Source organism: Procambarus clarkii, chromosome 62, assembly GCF_040958095.1.
Source record: "Procambarus clarkii isolate CNS0578487 chromosome 62, FALCON_Pclarkii_2.0, whole genome shotgun sequence".
Lineage (NCBI taxonomy): Eukaryota > Metazoa > Arthropoda > Malacostraca > Decapoda > Cambaridae > Procambarus > Procambarus clarkii.
In genome coordinates this window covers 18,215,287-18,237,663 of record NC_091211.1, presented here as the reverse complement: position 1 = coordinate 18,237,663, position 22,377 = coordinate 18,215,287, and the positions used below count along the sequence as shown (strand labels likewise).

The 22,377-nt window shown below is 42.3% G+C and overlaps 1 protein-coding gene across 1 annotated transcript in view; it reads left to right on the top strand.

Annotated features, from left to right (window-relative positions):
* The first annotated feature begins 8,904 nt into the window (after positions 1–8,904).
* The window catches only part of Appl (amyloid-beta-like protein), a 213,590-nt gene continuing 200,117 nt past the window's right edge, over positions 8,905–22,377 (top strand). Inside the window, exon 1 of the mRNA XM_045755645.2 lies at positions 8,905–9,061. Within this exon, the coding sequence (XP_045611601.2) occupies positions 8,987–9,061 (75 nt within the window). The 5' untranslated portion in view covers positions 8,905–8,986. The remainder of the gene's footprint in view (positions 9,062–22,377) is intronic.

Genomic DNA, 22,377 nt, shown 5'->3' with positions numbered 1-22,377 from the left:
TATATCTTAGGACCTCTGCATGTCTAACCTCCAGGTATGTCCTCTTACACATGTCAATGTCAACCCTAGCATCCTCTTCATCAACCGGTCTTCATTACTGTTATCACTCTTACACACACAATATTAGTGTGGAATAATGCTGTAACTACTGGTTCTTAACTTTCCAATAATTACTGACCGATCAGTAAAAATATGGAGTTATTTAAATCGTGGAACTAAGGGAAACTTGTCTGTAATATTTATGCTGTGGTCAGGCGGTGGCTGTGGTCATGCTGATAGCGGACGAGAAATCTGTTGGTAAACCCACATTTCAGACTCCATAGGAGTCGGTTATCGGAATAGGAGCCAATCCTACTTAAGGAGGGACATGGGCGTCGACCCCAGCCGCTATAATACTCACCATACAATCACCAATCATCGTGGAACATTGCATGAGACTTACCGCACGAGCTGTCTTCTCGAGTGGTCACAACGGACAGAAACTGCTGTACTAAGACGCTTGAAACTGAAACAAGTTTATTGAGGTAAAATCCACACAAAGGGATGAGGTAGCTCAAGCTATTCTCACCCCGTTCAGTACAACGTGTTAATACATACATACACACACATCACAAGCAATAAACATATTACCGAACATTCTGAGAGTACTAAGCCGCTTGAACTGAACCTAACCCAACCTATCGACCGCATATAGAAAACGTGAATATGAGACGCCATGGTTTATTGAACCTCTGGTATCTGATCGTTGGGGAGTTTGACTTCAAACTGCTGTGTGAATGCGAGAGTAAGCTGTAACCGGTGACTGAGCGGACAGAACACTGGACGCGTGATCCTGTGGTCCCGGGTTCGATCCCAGGCGCCGGCAAGAGAAACAATGGGCCGTTTCTTTTACCCTGATGCACCTGTTACCTAGCAGTAAATAGGTACCTGGGAGTTAGTCAGCTGTCACGGGCTACTTCCTGGGGGTGGAGGCCTGGTCGAGGACCGGGCCGCGGGGGACACTAAGCCTCGAAGTCATCTCAAGATAACCTCTCAAGAAGATAACCCCACCTCGAACACATAGACAGACTTTTATTCATATTTTTTATACATACAGATTTTGTACAATTTAAATAGGAACTTTAGTCAACAATTGGGGGCTGGCGTTCTAGAGAAAACGGGGCGCCCGAAGCCTAACTCCCTACACAAGTGTTTCCAGTTTCCAGAAAACGATAAAAACCAAACACGGTTAACGTTGTGGCGTCCTGGAAGTTGTATGTTGTGAAGAGAAGTGGTGCCGGGGCGAGGAAGGCTGATGTGAGGTGATCCCGGCCCTGGAGTGATCGACTCGGCAGAGATTGTGTGTGTTAGAGATGATTGTAAGAACCAGAGCCCCGTCTCCAGATGATTGTAAGAGTTGGGCTCCTGTCTCCAGGTGATTGTAAGAACCAGAGCCCCGTCTCCAGGTGATTGTAAGAACCAGAGCCCCGTCTCCAGGTGATTGTAAGAACCAGAGCCCCGTCTCCAGGTGATTGTAAGAACCAGAGCCCCGTCTCCAGGTGACTGTAAGACTAGAGCCCCTCCAGATCTTAACGAGGCTGGCTCACGCTCTCTTGGTGGTGGTTGTAGATAGTGAAGATAGTGAGCGTCTAAGAGTGTATAATGGTGACCCTAATAATCCGGCCTCGACAACTTCACAATCCGGCAAACAATGAGACCGTTTTTGTGAATCCGCTGCCATCCGCACGCAAAAAAAAAAACAAGACGACAAATAGTGCCATACAACTTTCTTATTCTTTAAATGTTGAAAAGTATTTTTGATTTGAATTATTTACTTCTTCATTCATCCAAACAACGTGTTTTCCGAAATGCATAAATTTTCAATTTGTATATAGTAAGAGGTTCAGCACTAAGGGTCAAAGCCATGTGTGAGGTAAGACATAATTAAGTCACAGTGGCTATTGCGTGTCTGGAGTACATGTGAGTACATATCTACAGCCTTGTTATTGTTTCTGGAACTGTCTAGACATGTAGGCGATGAGTCACAATAACGTGGCTAAAGTAAGTTGACCAGACCACACACTAGAAGGTGAAGGGACGACGACGTTTCGGTCCGTCCTGGACCATTCTCAAGTCAATTCGTCGTCGTCCCTTCACCTCCTAGTATGTGGTCTGGTCAACTGTCTAGACACGTTAAGGCGCGTGTATGTGGGGGGCCTTCCAGGACGCAGGTACGATCCCATCTTACTCTTAAGAGATTTTTCTCATCATTTTTTCTCATCCGCGAAAAGAACTTCGCGGTCGTCGTCGAAGTGTCGTCGGTGTCGTGTGGTCGTCAAAGACTGTCGTGTGTATGTGTACAGGTCTAGTCGCGTCGTGTTGCATGTCACTTGTGGAGCCTACAATGTTCTCTTATATCACAAGAAGTAGCACAAATGACACCAATAAAAGAAACAGTATTTCTAGTATATTTTTGCTAGTTTTTTTTTTTTTGGGGGGGGGGTAAGAAGTTAATATATCTTCATATATGATATATTTTTTATGTCGCCAAAAATATATTTTGCTTTAGAATACATTCCCTCGTAAGGAGAGACTCCCAGTTACATTGTCATGCAAGGGGGTCGCGGAATGAACCCAGTCCGGTGAAAAGAACTGACTTCGGAGACGGTGGGTCGTCTCCCGGAGTGGTGGGGGTACACGACAACCGTCCCGAGGCGACGGGTCGTCTCGACAACGCTCGAATATTCGACCGTTGTCGAACATATTCGACAAGGGTCGAATATTGATCAACAGGGTTGGGAAGTCGTGTAGGAACATCGATAACACTATTGACATTGAAGAGACACTCTCTCGGCGCTCATGGCAGTGATCAAGAATGGTGCGTGTACTCACACATTGGCGTTCCTGGGCCGAGCTTCAGATCTTGAGCCCTGCCTTCCAGCTGACGGGCATCTGTCTTCCACGGCCCAGCTCGCTCGGTGCCTAGCATATCTACCTTTAAAACTGTTAATGGAGTTGGCGTTCATGGTGTCTTCCCGCCCTTCTTGTTGGTGTTAGTTATTGGTCACTCACTGAGGCGTTTCCTTGCTTCCTTGTGGTCCACAGGTGTGTGTGTGGTTCACAGGTGTGTGTGTGTGTGGTTCACAGGTGTGTGTGTGTGTGTGGTTCACAGGTGTGTGTGTGTGTGGTTCACAGGTGTGTGTGTGTGTGTGGTTCACAGGTGTGTGTGTGTGTGGTTCACAGGTGTGTGTGTGTGTGTGGTTGAGGTGTGTGTGTGTGGTTGAGGTGTGTGTGTGTGGTTCACAGGTGTGTGTGTGGTTCACAGGTGTGTGTGTGTGTGTGTGTGGTTCACATGTGTGTGTGTGTGTGTGTGGTTGAGGTGTGTGTGTGTGGTTCACAGGTACGAGTGTGTGTGTCGTCCACGTGCGTACGTGTGTGTGTGTGTGTGTGTGTGTGTGAAGGCGTACACCAGGACGTTCCAAAATGTACTCACATGTGCGTCTGTGGTCCAATGCTAATCAAGTGACTTCTGGTTCTCCTATGTCTTATCAGATCTACTTTTCAAACTACTACTTGTATTGGTTTCTAATACAAGAAGCTGTTCCATCTGCTGACATCCCTGGCGCTAAACTTGTGCTCCCTGGCGTCCTGTTTAGTCTGAGGTTAAAGTTTCCATTCGTGTTAACTTGGCCTGTTTTGTTTTACACTCAAATGTTCTGTTGTTGTTGAGAATTAAGCCACCTCTTTGGGAGAAGGTCGGCCGAGCGGACAGCACGCTGGACTTGTGATCCTGTGGTCCTGGGTTCGATCCTAGGCGCCGGCGAGAAACAATAGGCAGTTTCTTTCACCCTATGCCCCTGTTACCTAGCAGTAAAATAGGTACCTGGGTGTTAGTCAGCTGTCACGGGCTGCTTCCTTGGGGTGGAGGCCTGGTCGAGGACCGGGCCGCGGGGACACTAAAAAGCCCCGAAATCATCTCAAGATAACCTCTAGTGGTGGCACGGGCATCAATAGTAATAGAATTTTGAAGTGAATGTGATCTTTGGTCTTGAGTCAAATGTTCTCGTTGTTGTTGTTTTAGATTCATCTACTTGGAACAAAACGTTTCAAGCAAAAATTAGTACTCACCTGGCACAGGCGATGTGCTAAAGCAAATGTTCTCTTTATCAACCGTAAAAATACCACAAAAAATCTTGTATGTCGATTGATTGATTAAGATTAAGCCACCAAAAAGGGGGCACGGGCATTTTGTTGTTTTTAGATTTAGCTACTCAGAATAAAATGTCCATGTAGAACGGGCTATGGTGAGCCCGTAATTGAGTTCGGTTATTCGCGATAACCTTGTTACTGTGATATTTGGGTCAAAGTTTTAAATGGCGGTGGGGTTTCCTCCTTTTCTCCCGTTTCTTTTCCGCTTCTGTTTTAGCGCACTGGTTTTGTTTTAGTCTTGTTTTAATAACATTGTCTTGATGGCGGATATAGACGCACAGTGTTCACTAGTGTGGCCCGTTCTTACGCTGCTTTTTTTAACCATTGTAGTCGCTGTGGATTTTGCATCTAATGCAGCTGGTCTTGTTGGATGAATGTTGAGTTTGATGCGCAGGGCTTCAGTTGCTTCACATAATGAAGCAACTGTAAGTAGTGTAATAGTGGCGCCTCTGCTTCTGTTCCACAGATATGACACTAACTATTGGGTTTATTACCTCCCAGCAGCACTTGTAGCCAAGTCTGAGTCTGTGTATGGCTACTGCAATGTTTGGGTAGGTTTTTGCCAGGCTTGAAAGAGTGGTTCCCAGTGGCTTGTTCGTACCACATCGCAGTGGATCTTCCTTCTGCTACTTTGGCTCTGTGACGACTTCTGATAGTCGGGAGTATTTTCTTCTTGATTTGCTTCTTAATCTGAGAAAATTGGAGGTATTTTAACCTGTACAACAGGTAAAGCAGTGATAGTTTTTGCTAGTGAGTCTGCCATTCATTACCATCTATGATCTATGCCAATGTGACTTGGTATCCAATTTAGAGTGACAGCCCTAAATTGTGTGCTTCTTTTCCTATATGTAGGATTTCCGTGATGAGTTGTATATTATCTCTGTGCAGGCTGAATAGCAATGCCTGGAGCGAAAATTTAGAATCGGTGTATGTCGATTGATTGAAGGAAATTAAGCCACGCAAGAGGTGGCACGGGCATGAATAGCCCGTAAGGTGTATATTGTTGTTTCAGATTTAGCTACTCAGAACGTGTAGCACGGGCTATGGTGAGCCCCCAAAAGGTGTATATCGTTACCATGTCTTATATTTCGTCTCCGGGTGAGGTGAGGTCTAATTCTCAAAGGCTTTTGTAGTTTAAAATTTGAAGTTCTTGGCCGATCTTCGTTGTGCACTTCTAAGCCTTTGCTAATTTGTCTCTGAAAATAGTTTCTAGTTGTTTTCAGACGAGTGTTCGAGGCTTAGAGATGACTCGGTGTATGAAGAATAAAGTGTTCTGCAATACATATAAATATATATATGTATATTTATATATACATATTATATGTAGGTTATCGTGCATTTTTAACAATCTTCTTGTGTCACTGCTTCGTTCATCAATATTGTTTCGTTCGCTGACATTGATGTGAACGTCCCCACCTTCTCATATTGGTTTCTTGCATATACGGTATTAGGAAAGGTCCTGGTGCTGACGCCTCGTGGTGCTGACCTCCCTCGTGGTGCTGACGCCTCGTGGTGCTGACCTCCCTCGTGGTGCTGACGCCTCGTGGTGCTGACCCCCTCGTAGTGCTGAACTCCCTCGTGGTGCTGACCGCCCTCGTGGTGCTGACCTCCCTCGTGGCACGTCACCTATGACCTTCATCCACTCTGAATGCTCTACTCTAAGCGTAACTCTGTTCCCTATCCGGTGGGTACTCTCTAATCCAGTTTATCACCCTCCAGGATAATCTTGCTTGAAACTCGAGCTTGTATAGAAGCCTCATATGAGGAACTGTATCGCATGTCTTCCAGTCACGTTCCAGGAGTCACTTGTCTGGAAAACACAAGTGACTCATGGTTCCCTTGCCTGCATTATCGCTATTACGTTGTCCAGAAACTGCAGCGTGTTCGTTAACTCGACGTTAGCGTCCAGACTGTCTTGGTAACCGGAGCTTCTCGGCCCCCCCCCCCACCCCTCCCCTGCAAAAAAAAAAATATGCGATTAAATAATATATATATTTGTCATATCTAATTGCCAGCACCGTACTACTTGGCCTAGTAGACAAAGCCAGATTTGCCCAAAAGGCCTAGCAATTTTAGTTAGTTTCAAATATTTTCAAATTAATGTATTCCAAATAATGTAATAATATCAAGAGCATGAATTACCGACTTACCTTGAGGTGGTTCCGGGGCTTAGTGTCCCCGCGGCCCGGTCGTCGACCAGGCCTGCTGGGTTAGGTTTGATCAAGTTTTTGTTAGTTTTAAATCAAATTAAAAAAAATTGTCATATATATATTGCAATGGAAAGTTTTATCTTTCCATGAGAAAACCAATTTGAAAAATATGTAATTTCAGAAAAATTCGGCTTGTTACGCAACTTGGTTTATTATTTTCTATACCAACTGGCCATCAACCCATGATGGCTAGTTGGTATAGAAAATTATACAAAGAATTGTTTGCAGTTACTTATTAAGAGGATGAAAGCAAACATGGTTACTTCTAAAATACATCATTAACAAACAATACAATATAATTTACTTAAATTTCAACGTTCCAGCACATCAACTTGTAGGGGTGACTACACCCCAAGAGGAAGAAAATGACTTCCTAAGGGGCCAAGTGTAGGTAGGACTTACCTTACCCTAACCCAACTTAACCTATCTTAACCCAACCTAACTTATCCTGACCTCACCAAATCTAATCTAACCTAACTTGTCCTTTAAATATAGGCTACATACGCTTCTAATTTTCCATTGGCATTTACTGTATAGTTTGTGTAGCGAGATGCCGTAAATCATTACTAGTTATCTGGGCCAGCTGTTTTCCAGCTGCGAAACTAAGTAACCCAGGATTATTAATGTTAGACATCATCGTAGTGTTTCTGAGCTCATTCAATGTTTAATAAATGCAACTAAGCTGCCGTGATTGAGGCAGGATGTACAGGTTTCGCTAGCGGACACGTAGATACTTGGTGAAGCCTGACCCTGGCTAGGCTTCACCTGACCTGACCTTCACGTTTAGACCTGTGGGCCTACGAATCCCTCAGGATTCCTTAGGAAATTTCATCAGTGCCTGACGTTTTTCGTCTCTTCCAGCTCCTCTAATTGCATTGTCTTTTTTTTTTAATGACTGTACAACAGTTGTTGTTCTTTTGGCCTCGACGCTGTCACTTATTGTGCTTCTCTGCCTGCCAACATACTGTAGTAGGTGACTGTACCAGTCATGATTTCCCTTGTGTCCTGCAGTATAGGTATTATTTCCATACCCATTTTGTTAGGCTTTTTTTCCCAAACACAATTACAAATCTCGGTTTAGTAGAGAGAGAGCGACAGAACACGAGAACAAAAGAGCGAGAGAACGAGAACGAGCGCGCGCATGTGTTCTTGTGTATAATAAACATTTGAAATACGCAAACTGCAAGCGTTAATACAATATAACAGCTATGAAGACAGTTTAATAACATTAAACTTGAGGAATGAATGTTTCGGTAAAGCAATAACTCAAATAAAAAAATATAGAAAAAGAAAGAATAAGAATGAGAGGCACTTGCAATTTTATACTTCTCAAAATTTCCATTTCTAAGAAGTACACGAGGCATATATACAACAAGCTAGGGGGGGACACGATGAACAAATTACTCCAGAATTATAAAAATCAAATGGTAGAATAAATATTGGTTACTGAAGAAGCAAATATAATTTATGCAATAAATTCAGAGGATAAGAAAGGTGATATTAATTACTGACTTTCCGAGCGCCAGCGAGCCGTAAGGCAGGTGGATGCAAGGACAACGTATGGGGTTAATTACACGCAACTGGAACTTGTGACAAAATTAGCAACAAATTAAATAATTTGATAGGTAATTAGATTACGCATCTAATATTACAATTTAGCAAAATTTAAAGTGTATCCACTGTATGAAAACGAAAAAGGAGTTATACAATTATATTTTCTTGAACAAAGTATTTTCCAGGTGAAGTTGATTACATATTTTCAGACGCCTATTCCCCCTTTGATATAGTACAAGTAGTATGTTATAGTGAATCTATCTCCATCTCTCAAGAAGTGACTGCAAGACAGCTAAAAGAGACAATCAATAACTATAGCGCCTTTCTGAAGTCTGTATTGACCGCGCAGGAGCAGTAAGCCAACACCCACTTGTGGCAGATGTATGATGATCGCCGGAATTGCTTCTTTAAAGATCGTTGATTTACCTAGCAATATATGCAGAATTTAGCTTTTATATAAGATATGTAATCTCTAACAAGTAGTTGAAATGGCATTTAATTAACTTAAAAATATTTATATTGTAATCCTAGTATGGGAATTTATTAATCTATACATGTAAAGTTTACAGTTTGGATGTACAACGAGATTTACAACGCCCGTTACTGAGTATATTATAACACTTAAATGTTATCCTTAGTTGAGATTCTAATTATAGTTATATAAATATCTAGGACGCCTGAAAATATGGAGTTTTCGGTGTATTTCTAATGAGCTCTCCAGATGATTTCATACGAAAAATGTATGGTGCTGTTCAAACACAGTTAGCTAAATCATCAGAAACATAAAATATAATTAAGCACAGGAAATAACTCTAACTATTGTTACAGTTATAACTGTGTTATAATTCTAACACAGGAAATAACTATTTTAAAATGAGCATGTGGAAACATTTAAAAGAAAACGACAACTTTGTGACATGCGTACGAGAGCAGCGCTGCGGATAAACAAGGTTCCAGTAACCTGGGGAGACGAGTTTCAGCAGTCAGTGCATTGTGACTCGTTGGAGGGTGAGCACCTAGAGAATTTGGGCAAAATGACATTATTTGTGTTTTATTCTGTACTTCATAGTGTGCTGTGGGCATCGTCATACGCCGCCGGATATGTCGAGGTTAGTAGAAGATACATTTTGTGTGTGTGTTATTCGGAATCAGGTGTGATGTTAACATTTGGGCGAAATGTCCCTGGGATTTCTGGGCAGGGATGATGGCGTTCCCATCGATTCCCCAACACTTATTTTGTTTGTGCTCTTTTGCTGGATCTAGAATGTCTGCATGCCTGAGTCTGCACATTATCTCGTATGCATGATGCTGCGTCAGTCATTGCAATTAGTTTTACGTGAGCTTTAGGCGGACTTATTTTTTTTTTTTAATAAGAGGAACAATATTCCGTAGCAAAACATTAAGTGGTAACTGGAACCACCTGGTGAGGGTGAGATGCCTTCCTTATCTTCACTGGTAAGGGTAGGTTGCTTACCTCATCACTGGCCAGGGTGGGGCGCCTTCCCCACTGTCACTGGCCAGGGTGGGGCGCCTTCCCCACTGTTACTGGCCAGGGTGGGGCGCCTTCCCCACTGTCACTGGCCAGGGTGGGGCGCCTTCCCCACTGTCACTGGCCAGGGTGGGGCGTCTTCCCCACCGTCACTGGCCAGGGTGGGGCGTCTTCCCCACCGTCACTGGCCAGGGTGGGGCGTCTTCCCCACCGTCACTGGCGAGGGTGGGGCGTCTTCCCCACCGTCACTGGCCAGGGTGGGGCGCCTTCCCCACCGTCACTGGCCAGGGTGGGGCGCCTTCCCCACTGTCACTGGCCAGGGTGGGGCGTCTTCCCCACTGTCACTGGCCAGGGTGGGGCGCCTTCCCCACTGTCACTGGCCAGGGTGGGGCGCCTTCCCCACCGTCACTGGCCAGGGTGGGGCGCCTTCCCCACCGTCACTGGCCAGGGTGGGGCGCCTTCCCCACCGTCACTGGCCAGGGTGGGGCGCCTTCCCCACCGTCACTGGCCAGGGTGGGGCGCCTTCCCCACCGTCACTGGCCAGGGTGGGGCGCCTTCCCCACCGTCACTGGCCAGGGTGGGGCGCCTTCCCCACCGTCACTGGCCAGGGTGGGGCGCCTTCCCCACCGTCACTGGCCAGGGTGGGGCGCCTTCCCCACCGTCACTGGCCAGGGTGGGGCATCTTCCCCACCGTCACTGGCCAGGGTGGGGCATCTTCCCCACCGTCACTGGCCAGGGTGGGGCATCTTCCCCACCGTCACTGGCCAGAGTGGGGCATCTTCCCCACCGTCAATGGCGAGGGTGGGGCATCTTCCCCACCGTCACTGGCCAGGGTGGGGCGCCTTCCCCACCGTCACTGGCCAGGGTGGGGCGCCTTCCCCACCGTCACTGGCCAGGGTGGGGCGCCTTCCCCACCGTCACTGGCCAGGGTGGGGCGCCTTCCCCACCGTCACTGGCCAGGGTGGGGCATCTTCCCCACCGTCACTGGCCAGGGTGGGGCATCTTCCCCACCGTCACTGGCCAGGGTGGGGCATCTTCCCCACCATCACTGGCCAGGGTGGGGCATCTTCCCCACCGTCACTGGCCAGAGTGGGGCATCTTCCCCACCGTCACTGGCGAGTGTGGGGCATCTTCCCCACTGTCACTGGCGAGGGTCGGGTGTCTTCCCCACGGTCACTGCCGAGGGTGGAACGTCACTGGCGAGGGTGGGGGTGACTTCCCCACCCTCGTCACTGGCGAGGGTGGGGGTGACTTCCCCACCCTCGTCACTGGCGAGGGTGGGGGTGACTTCCCCACCCTCGTCACTGGCGAGGGTGGGGGTGACTTCCCCACCCTCGTCACTGGCGAGGGTGGGGGTGACTTCCCCACCCTCGTCACTGGCGAGGGTGGGGGTGACTTCCCCACCCTCGTCACTGGCGAGGGTGGGGGTGACTTCCCCACCCTCGTCACTGGCGAGGGTGGGGGTGACTTCCCCACCCTCGTCACTGGCGAGGGTGGGGGTGACTTCCCCACCCTCGTCACTGGCGAGGGTGGGGGTGACTTCCCCACCCTCGTCACTGGCGAGGGTGGGGGTGACTTCCCCACCCTCGTCACTGGCGAGGGTGGGGGTGACTTCCCCACCCTCGTCACTGGCGAGGGTGGGGTGACTTCCCCACCCTCGTCACTGGCGCGGGTGGGGTGACTTCCCCACCCTCGTCCCTGGCGAGGGTGGGCCTCATTCCTCGACTGTCCCTGGTGAGGGTCGAGGAACACCCCCAAATATTTTGGGGTATTAAGTAAATAATTGAATAAATTTCAGTTTGCCACTTTTCAATTGCAGTATAAATAAACTTTTAAGGAAGGTTTACGGGTGTAAAAGGTTTATATTTACGTATCTGAATTTACCTGAGGTCCACTAACACTTTCACGGCCTCTATGAGGACAGGAAGCCGGTGGGTCGTCAAAGGTACCCACATTTGCCCGTAATCTCTACATTAGACCATAGTCATCCTCTTGTCATTGAACTAAGGCACATATTGCCAACTTGTCCTCACTGGTGTGCAGTAATAGATCTGACTAGGGAAATATAAATTACATTTTATTCTAGAAGACATTTATTCAATTAATGATGGTATCTAATGCTTCCCGTGCAACTCATTTTCTTTTCTTTTTTGTATATGGAGGAAGGCTAAAACTATTGAATGTCTATTAGGGCATTTTAATTCTAGCTTTGGTTAGATTAGGCACTTAATAAATCTTTAGTAAACAAAAAACTGGCAGTATTGTGGTAAATACCGCAAAAGTACAATATTGGATATACAACTTATCGAGTCTTGAGTGCTTTTGCAGAGGTGTGCAAATAGCACAATAACCCAGGGGCCTGGATAATAGTGCAGTGATGACTCATTAAATAATTTTCATTTAACAATATTTCTTACTATAAATACTTGTTTTAACTTGAGCTAGTGTAAATTGAGGAAAGCTTGGCTAACTGGAAGATCCAGGAAAGCTTGGCTAATTGGAGGATCCGGGAAAGCTTGGCTAATTGGAGGATCCGGGAAAGCTTGGCTAATTGGAGGATGCGGGAAAGCTTGGCTAATTGGAGGATCCGGGGAAGCTTGGCTAATTGGAGGATCCGGGGAAGCTTGGCTAATTGGAGGATCCGGGGAAGCTTGGCTAATTGGAGGATCCGGGGAAGCTTGGCTAATTGGAGGACCCGGGGAAGCTTGGCTAATTGGAGGACCCGGGGAAGCTTGGCTAATTGGAGGATCCTGGGAAGCTTGGCTGATCGGAGGATCAGGGAAAGCTTGGCTGATCGGAGGATCCTGGGAAGCTTGGCTGATCGGAGGATCAGGGAAAGCTTGGCTGATCGGAGGATCCGGGAAAGCTTGGCTGATCGGAGGATCAGGGAAAGCTTGGCTGATCGGAGGATCCGGGAAAGCTTGGCTGATCGGAGGATCCGGGAAAGCTTGGCTGATCGGAGGATCCGGGAAAGCTTGGCTGATCGGAGGATCCGGGAAAGCTTGGCTGATCGGAGGATCCGGGAAAGCTTGGCTGATCGGAGGATCCGGGAAAGCTTGGCTGATCGGAGGATCCGGGAAAGCTTGGCTGATCGGAGGATCCGGGAAAGCTTGGCTGATCGGAGGATCCGGGAAAGCTTGGCTGATCGGAGGATCCGGGAAAGCTTGGCTGATCGGAGGATCCGGGAAAGCTTGGCTGATCGGAGGATCCGGGAAAGCTTGGCTGATCGGAGGATCCGGGAAAGCTTGGCTGATCGGAGGATCCGGGAAAGCTTGGCTGATCGGAGGATCCGGGAAAGCTTGGCTGATCGGAGGATCCGGGAAAGCTTGGCTGATCGGAGGATCCGGGAAAGCTTGGCTGATCGGAGGATCCGGGAAAGCTTGGCTGATCGGAGGATCCGGGAAAGCTTGGCTGATCGGAGGATCCGGGAAAGCTTGGCTGATCGGAGGATCCGGGAAAGCTTGGCTGATCGGAGGATCCGGGAAAGCTTGGCTGATCGGAGGATCCGGGAGGGGCTGTGTGTGTGTGTGTATCTGTATATATGTGTGTGTGTGTGTGTGTGTGTGTGTATATATATATATATATATATATATATATATATATATATATATATATATATATATATATATATATATATATATATATATATATATATATATATATATATATATATATATATATATATATATATATATAATATATATATAATATATATATAATATATACACACATATACATATATATAGAGGGTATATTTACCTGAATTTACTTGAGGGCCACTAGATAGTGGCCTCAATAAAGACAAGAAGTCAGCACCTTTTCAAAGGTCCACTCATTTGTCCTGCTGATTTTGTTGAGTCGATCTTAAAATTCAGCAATGGGCATTTATGGCTTCAGTGAGAAGGCCGCTCCATGGGTTTATAATCCTATGGGTGAAAAAGCATCTCCTGTTTTTTGTTACACATTGTTTCTTTATTGAGCCTGAAACTGTTGCTCATTGTTTGTTACATCTGACCTTTTGAAGTTATCTGGATCTATATCCTCCAAACTGTTTAGTATTTTAAGTTTCAATAAGATCTGCCCTATCATGTCTGGTTTGCAGTTGTTAGTACTGCGGCCCTCAACCATTTCTTGTTTCAACCATTTCTTATATGAAAGTCCACTTAGTTCTGGAATGTTTTTGTTGCCAGTGTTGAACTTTGTTCAAATTAGCTGTGACATTATGAAGGTTAGGTCTCCATGCTTGGATACAATACCAGAGATTTATGCAGTTGAATAACTACTTTCTTTCCTTGAAAGCAAAGGTTTGCTTGACTATTCTTTGGGTTTTGTTAGCTTTTTTCACTGCAGCTTCCACTAATGCAACTTTCAGTGAATGATGGAGTCTGACTCTAAGGTCCTTTTCTTCATCAATCTACTGCAAGGTACTGTTGTCAATTTGGTCTCTGTGACTTGGAATCTTATGCCCCATATGCAGGATCTTGAATTTTACTATATTAAAACATATTTGCCAATCTTCTGACCATTTGTAGAGTTCATATTGATCTCTTTGAAGGGCCTCAATGTCATTTTCACTTCCCACTTTACTGTAAATCTTAAATGTCATCTGCAAATATGATGTGGTTTGCAATACTGTATTTTCATATATGTAATTGTTTCATGTGACAAAAAGGGTTGGTCCCAAAATGGAACCTTGCGGTACCCCACTTGCCACATTTCTCCAGACAGATTGATTTCCATTTAGGATGACCATTTGTTTCCTTTGTTTTAACCATTGATTTATCCACTTTAGTATTCTGCCATTTATATCATGTGCCTATAATTTCCTTGCTAGTTTATGTGGTACATTATCAAAAGCTTTAACAAAGTCCATGTATACTACATCTACTGGAAATCCTTTGTCTAAATAGCTGCTTACCATTTCCAAAAATGTGAGCAAGTTTGTAAAGTGGGAATTTCGATGATTATGATACCAATCATTGCTTCTATATCACAAATGAATAGTATTGGATTAAATATAAGGAGAAAGCTGGAGTAGCATCAAGGAGTACACACACACATTTTGATGATTTTTGTTGTAAACTGTGAGTGCTGCTATTGGGATGGGGGAAGGGGGGTATTGGTTGTGACTGGCAAGTAGAATTTTGCACCATCAAAAAATGTGTATCGTACTTGCTTGCTGTTTTCATCGTAATGCTGATTTGTTTCTCTTTAAAACTGCATTTGTGAAGTCCTAGGGAAGTGTAACAGATTCTACAAAAAACTGTAAAGTCTACAAAAAATTTAACTAAAGGTTTGAAATAGTATAGGAATTTTTTTTAACACTAAAGAGGAAGGTAGGCAAATACTGTGTGTACATTTTTAACTATAATTTTTTTTTTTTTTTTTTTTTTGGGGGGGGGGGGTGAACACACATTGAATATATGCTTACAAAAATTTATGCGTATACAGTACAGTATATACTGTATATATATAATGATGCATCATAAGGATGTGCTGAGCATTTTCTTGTTTGATTCCAGTTAGTCCTTTAGTGAAGAGTAAAGTTAAGTAATGTTTCCCTGAAACATTCCCGTCAATAGTGATACAGCAATTCATTTTTCATTCAAAATCTTGGATGAAGAAATACAAAATAACATAGGGGTTAATATTTTTATTGATAGGTATGTTGTTCAATGAACGAATTCTAGGCTGATACATAGAGGATACAGTACTATATTTACAGTACTGTACATTATATCAGGCTTGAGTAGCAGCTGGCATGTATCAGCTGCTATATTAATTTATAGACAATTCAAAGTGGCAAGATTAGCTAACATAATCAAAAGCGTTTTAAACTAAATTAGATACACAGTATAATGATTAGATTCTTACAGTTCTTCTACGTCATGAAATTTTTCGTGGTGTGATAGCAGAGGGAGTAGGACATTTTTTAATGTTTGTTCTATAGTAGTTTTAGTTAATATCAAACACATTTGTTGTGCCTAGAAAAGCATTCCTTTACTTATTGCAAAATGAATAAATAATTGCTAGGGCTTTTAATGTTGTAGTGGGTTTTCCAGCAGACGATTAGTAGCTGTTATGTACTTAAAGCCATTTTCAATTGAAGAAATAATCTCACGTTTGTTCCTTGATGAAATAAAAATTTATTTGGCTGTGTATAGTCTTGTATCATAGCATCCGTTGCTATAATTAATTAATGCAAATTGAATGTTGAACTTTGCAGATGGCTTTCTTCAAATAAAAATACAAATCAAATTTCCAGATGCTGAACAATATTGTGGTAAATAAAAACTAGATATATAAAGATATGTCCTGCTTATGAAAGCATAGTTAGATGTTAAAATTTTATATTTTTTAATCTTAAGGAAATGCACCACAAAATGCCAAGGTCTTTCTTTTCTAACAACACTTAGAGTATGACAGTACAGTACAGTATATAGTTTACATAGAGTATGAATTTAAGGTAAGTCCTTTTTAAATAAGAATTAATGTACAGTATTGTATTTATCATGTATATTAAAAATGTGGTAGTCCTTTTGTATATTAGGTTAATAAGTTGCATATGTTTAAGGTAAGTGTTCTACTATAAGAATCATGGTACTATACTCTTATCACATCTATGGTGATAGTGCTTTTGTATATTAAGTTGCATACAGTATACTGTACAGCACTACCTTGAAAATCTAGACTGCATTATAATGGATTCCTATAAACAATGGATCAAATCTGCCTACTGGATTTCCCTCAAAATTAAGATTTCTCTAAGAAAAACATGTTTTCTGTAAAGGGGAGGGGGGGGGCACAGAGAAATTTGGATCATTGGTTCATTACATGATGTAACTTGCAACAAATAATTTTTTACCCTATTGCTGCTAACCTTGCTTTCTTATTTGTGAATATTATTTAAAATAATTTATATTTAAGAAATGTTTAAGTTGACCTGTACTATACAGTACTATAAATTGTACAAATGAGTTTGTGCCTTTTCTAAATCATACATATTACCTTTGAGGGCATACGTACTGCAACCCATCCTGTAAAAATGCAAAAGACTAGTACAGTAATAGTAAAAAATAAAGAACCGTAATATTGACTTGGAGCATTGGTTGTAGGTTAGATGGATTACTTGGGCTTGTACATTTCTGATTAGGCAAAACAAATGGATTTTTTTTTACCAAGTGACAAAAAGGGAGAGCAGGTTGTGTAATGACAATGTGTTTCCTTGTGGATGCACTTTAACATTTTGTTACTCGAGCATTTTCATTGGATTTTCCTTTGGATATGACATTATTTGCGAGTTGAATCCATGTTAACGGTGGGTACATCAGACAAGAATATGAGGAACTTCCTTACTATGAGAGTATGGCTGGCAGAAGAGATTTTTTTAGATTTTTTTTTTTTTGAGATATATACAAGAGTTGTTACATTCTTGTACAGCCACTAGTACGCGTAGCGTTTCGGGCAAGTCCTTAATCCTATGGTCCCTGGAATACGATCCCCGCCGCGAAGAATCGTTTTTTCATCCAAGTACACATTTTACTGTTGCGTTAAACAGAGGCTACAGTTAAGGAATTGCGCCCAGTAAATCCTCCCCGGCCAGGATACGAACCCATGACATAGCGCTCGCGGAACGCCAGGCGAGTGTCTTACCACTACACCACGGAGACTGCAAATGGCTTTTATTCTTCTGTACTGCATTGTTTCTGACAAAAAAAAAAACAAGGAAGCCGATCATGGAGTTAGAGAGTAAGAGGGAGAGCAGTGGCGGCAAGAGAAGTGACGTAAAAGCATTGAAACCTTAGTAAGAGCCTTTAGATGATGCTGTTTACAAGTGGTTTGAACTGCATTGTAGCCGGGGGTTTTGTTGGAGGACAATTATAGTTTGTAGCTGAAAAAATGTCACTCACCATGGACAATTGAGGAGTGCATGGCCAGTTTAGGCTACTGCAGACATTTTAACAGATGTCATGACATAGCACTATACATTTTGCTAACTCTGGGTTATCACATCTTCAAGAGAAAACTAGATAATTTTCTCCAAAGCGTGCCGGACCAACCGGACTGTGGTGGATATGTGGACCTGCGAGCCTCTCCAAGCAACAGCCTAGTGGACCAAGCTTTCACAAGTCAAGCCTGGCCTCGGGCCGGGCTTGGGGAGTAGAACTACTCCCAGAACCCCATTAAGCAGGTATCAAGAACATGCTCTACTAAAAGGTGGATTTTTTTTATATATTTTTCGTGCCTAGTTAATATTTGTATGTACAGAAAATAATTGTTTTATCGATAAATCTGAATAAGTTGAAACTTGTAATATATATAATTTGGTCAAAGAAAAATCTGCACAATTTTTTATTCTATCTATATCTAAAACATCTATAATCTATAAAATACATAAAAGATATTCACTTTCCCAAAGGCAATTAACTCGTGTTACATCATGATGGGTAGCAAACCATTCAGAAAGGGTAGGACGAACGGGCACCGTTCTTTCACCTCAAGCTTCCCTGTACAGTAAAACCCAGTTGTAGGGTCTGAGTGTAAAATATTTGGTAGATTGAGGGTCCGAGGAAAATGCAAAATTGAACAGCCTTACTGATTCAAGTACTCATTTTGGCAAAGGCAAACTCGAAGACAAACAGAGTTTGGTTTATTTACTACATATAAATCATTTAACAAATGATTGGTTAAATATGGTTTATTCATTACATATAAATAATTCAACAAATTGTTTGGATAATTATAAAACCATAACATGCCAATTCAAATTAAATATACATTACTGTATATGATTTAGTTTTTTCACTCTGCCACTAATCTAAAGTGTTACCATTGTTATTTGATCTTCGCGCTCTAGGCTACATTTCCAAGCTTTGACAACTGATTTGAGGAGCTTGCCGAGACTGATACAGTTCATTACCACAATGAATAAAACTCTGAAATTGTTATACTTGACAAAACAAAAAAAAATGGGACATTTGATTTGAGAAGATAGTCAGGGGGCGGGGTGCACCTTGACATTTACACATTGTAATACAGTACTGTAGTTCCTCTTCAAAATTCTCCAACGCCGTAAATTTTACCCTAGAATTGATGACTAATTTAATATAATTATTAAATGTAACGAAGTATTTCTTCCGTACGATATGTTGAAATTGGTGTTGCACGGCATCACACTTGTTTGAATTTCCTGTGTCGATTTCAATAAATTTCTCAAGTAGCCTGAGGTAGTTGCGAAACCGTTAGACTATTGTTTAGCCAGTTCATTTCTCTTTAATGACTTGCATTTCTCTCAGGCGATTTTCCTGGTGAGACTTTAAATTATGCAAGTATTAAATACTGTTTGGAGCATATTGAGCAGTTAACATGCAATTATCAAAGGCCAGGGAAAGGGAAGTTGCCTCTCTAATGTTGCCGTCGCTTCTCTCTCTCGGGGCCAAGTTCTTTCACAACACTTAAGATCTACAATGATTATTTGGCTAGGTCACAAAGTTGAAGCTCGGACAGTTACATAAAATGGTTACATTATGACTTAAGTTATTGTGTAAAAGGTCATGGTAGTTATTTTTCACCTGGCAAGTATATTTTCTCTAGATTTAACTAAATTTCGACATTAAGGTTAAATAGAACAACAATTATATACTAGTGTATATATATGGCTTACATTATATCCAGAGGCATTTAATTTATTTTGTGTAGGATGCTCATGGTTGATTCTTTATTATGCACCCCCATACCCATCCCATGGGCAGTGGTGTATGGGTTACAGAGGCCTATAATCAGTTCAGGAACTAAACCCCATAATTTGTTTAGCTAAGCAAGTGACAATCTTTTGAAGCTAGCTACACAATTGTTAATGTTATATATGCAGGTACATATATATACAATAATTTACATATACACATCGATAATCATTTTATATCACAAGTGATCCAACAAGAGACGATGGCAGGTTCTTAGTACTCGTAACGAGTAGTGCATTTAGAAGCGGTATCACTTCCTTACGGCCTGAACTTTGGCAATGTAAAGTGAATATACGAGACGAAAGTCATTGAGGGAGAGATAGCCTAATTCTTCCAGTAAAATAGTGAGCGTTTCTGTTCCAAACAAATGGCGGGAATGTGCAGCTAAATTTGGAAAATTCCGTTTATGGGAATGCAATAAATCCCTCTCAATTCCTAGTTGGGACATACAGCACCGCCAGTTACATTACTCTTGCTCAGGAAAATTCTCTGAAATGCTGCTCTTAGTTGTCCCAATACCAGCAAGTTTCAGCCCTTTTAAAAACCTAACTGAAAAAAGCTGTTTAATTTTTTAGTTAGGCAATTTTTCTCTGGTGTGTCGAGCACAAATAGCATTAATTCTTAAACAATGTTGTCAGTGATATATAACATTAATCTTTTGCTTTGAAAACAAGTTTCCCTCGAGTTTGTGTTCATCTGATAGCATTCATTCAGTGGTGTAAAGAATGTTGTCTAGCCAGCCATTCACTTTGTAACTTAAAAAGCTTGCCTGAAGTTGGCGAGCGCCACGTTTGTGTCAATACAACCATTTCTTTCTCAGTATGTGGCCCACGGTATTACAGGTTTCTTACGCTGTAATAGATTCTGCCGTTCATCACTTATTCAATGGAGTTAGGACAGAGCGTTTTATTGAATCATCTTGATGGCGCAACCTTCCATTTTTCAAGACCGTAAGGATTGAAGCCATTGTCAGTCTCTCTGGTCAGGCGGTGATAGTGTTATAAAAGACTCGGAGTGAACTCATAAAAATGCAGGTGGAAAAGAGCCGCTCCGAAATAGCTGACAAAGTTTGTGTCGTTAACTTGTTAAAGTGATATAGCCAGCTTTGTGTGGCATAGGTTCTTCAGTGTGGACCTAGTTTGATGCAAGCTGTTAAGAGCTCCGTGTTGGAGCTAAACCCCATCTTCAGTATTACTCTTGTGGAGATAATGTCGATAATGAGGGCATTCACAGTAATACCGAATCGTGGGCGATTATAGTGGGCGGAGCTGGAAGGTATAATAACGTGAGAGGTGATGGGAAGGGTTCGGGTCACCGCCTCCATGGCCCCGCTGGGAACAATGACTGAGGGGTTTGAGCTGCCATGCGGGACAGTCCTTCGCCTCATTATCACAATGTCTGTTGATCTTCGTGTTTTCTGTCTCGGATTTTAGTGAAACCAGTTATCTATTTCAAAGTCTTTGCGTTTTATATCTTGTTTCGCTGTTATTGAAGATAGTAGCTGGTGTAACTGTTTACCGCTGTGATTGCCACTAATTCGTTAATAACATTACCCGAAACATAGCCTATTCCTCGCTCATTCTTGACGCTAAAGTTAAGAAGTTGCATTATAGGCAACGCTTATAATTCTTAGATGGAAACGTTTCCTTCAAGTGGCTGCTTAATTTAAACTTCATCCATTGTTTGAGCGTAATCCCTCAAAATCAGAGATCTTAGTAGCCTATTATACAAAAAGACTAATTTCTATAGTTTAAAGTAAAGTTGTAGATAATTTTAAAAAATTGTCAACTGAATACAAGAAAACACGTAAAATAAATGTGTTTCTAGTTTAATATGGAATATAGTTTCGTGGTGGTAAATGACCTGGTAATGTTTGTGTGTACAGTTTCCTTCCTCCCCTTCTCTTGTTCCTCTTCCCTAACAATAGCCCCGTTTCATATTATCCATGTGTTGCTATTTGTAGCGCATCTGTTTTGGACGTCTTCATATTTAAACTAGGCTACACAAAGACAGTCTCGGCGTTGCTGTACAGAGTATGTGGCGGGAATAACTCTCCGCTCTTGCTGTAGGGGCGCGATCGGTATATGACGTTAATGTATTCAATGTGACTGGAAATAAATCTGTTCAGTGTTCACGTTGTTTTGAATGGAAACTTATTATTTGTGTAATGTGTTCGGGGAAGGTTTTGCAACGTATCGAGCAGGACGTGGGTAGCTCAATCAATTGGGGTTGGAATGACCATTGTGAATGAATCAACTAATAAGCATTTGAAAGGAGATGGTGTGTTAGCGAAGGCTTGGCCTGATTGTGTTGGAGAAGGCACTAATTTACTGCCTGATGTAAGACAGCCAGCGAGTATTCAGGGTAAGACAGCCGTTCACGATTCAATTACAGCTATTCAATGGACTTGGAGAAAGTGTAGTGGGTGGATACTGTATCAAGTGTGGGAAATGACGACGACGTCAGAGCCCCTGATGGAGGTGGAGCGTGCCCCTAATGGAGGTGGAACGAGGGTGAATCCAAAACGAGTGTAGCGCATATATATATATATATATATATATATATATATATATATATATATATATATATATATATATATATATATATATATATATATATGTCGTACCTAGTAGCCAGAACGCACTTTTTGGCCTACTATGCAAGGCCCGATTTGCCTAATAAGCCAAGTTTTCCTGAATTAATATATTTTCTCTAATTTTTTTCTTATGAAATGATAAAGCTACCCATTTCATTATGTATGAGGTCAATTTTTTTTTATTGCAGTTAAAATTAACGTAGATATATGACCGAACCTAACCAACCCTACCTAACCTAACCTAACCTATCTTTATAGGTTAGGTTAGGTTAGGTAGCCAAAAAAGTTAGGTTAGGTTAGGTTAGGTAGGTTAGGTAGACGAAAAACAATTAATTCATGAAAACTTGGCGTATTAGGCAAATCGGGCCTTGCATATTAGGCTGAGAAGTGCGTTCTGGCTTCTAGGTACGACATATATATAATATATATATATAATATATATATATATATATATATATATATATATATATATATTATATATATATATATATATATATATATATATATATATATATATATGTTTCATTGAATATGACCGCATATTCTGTATTTATTATTTTCTGGTTTAGGGCTTCTATCCCTCTAACTATTTTCTTA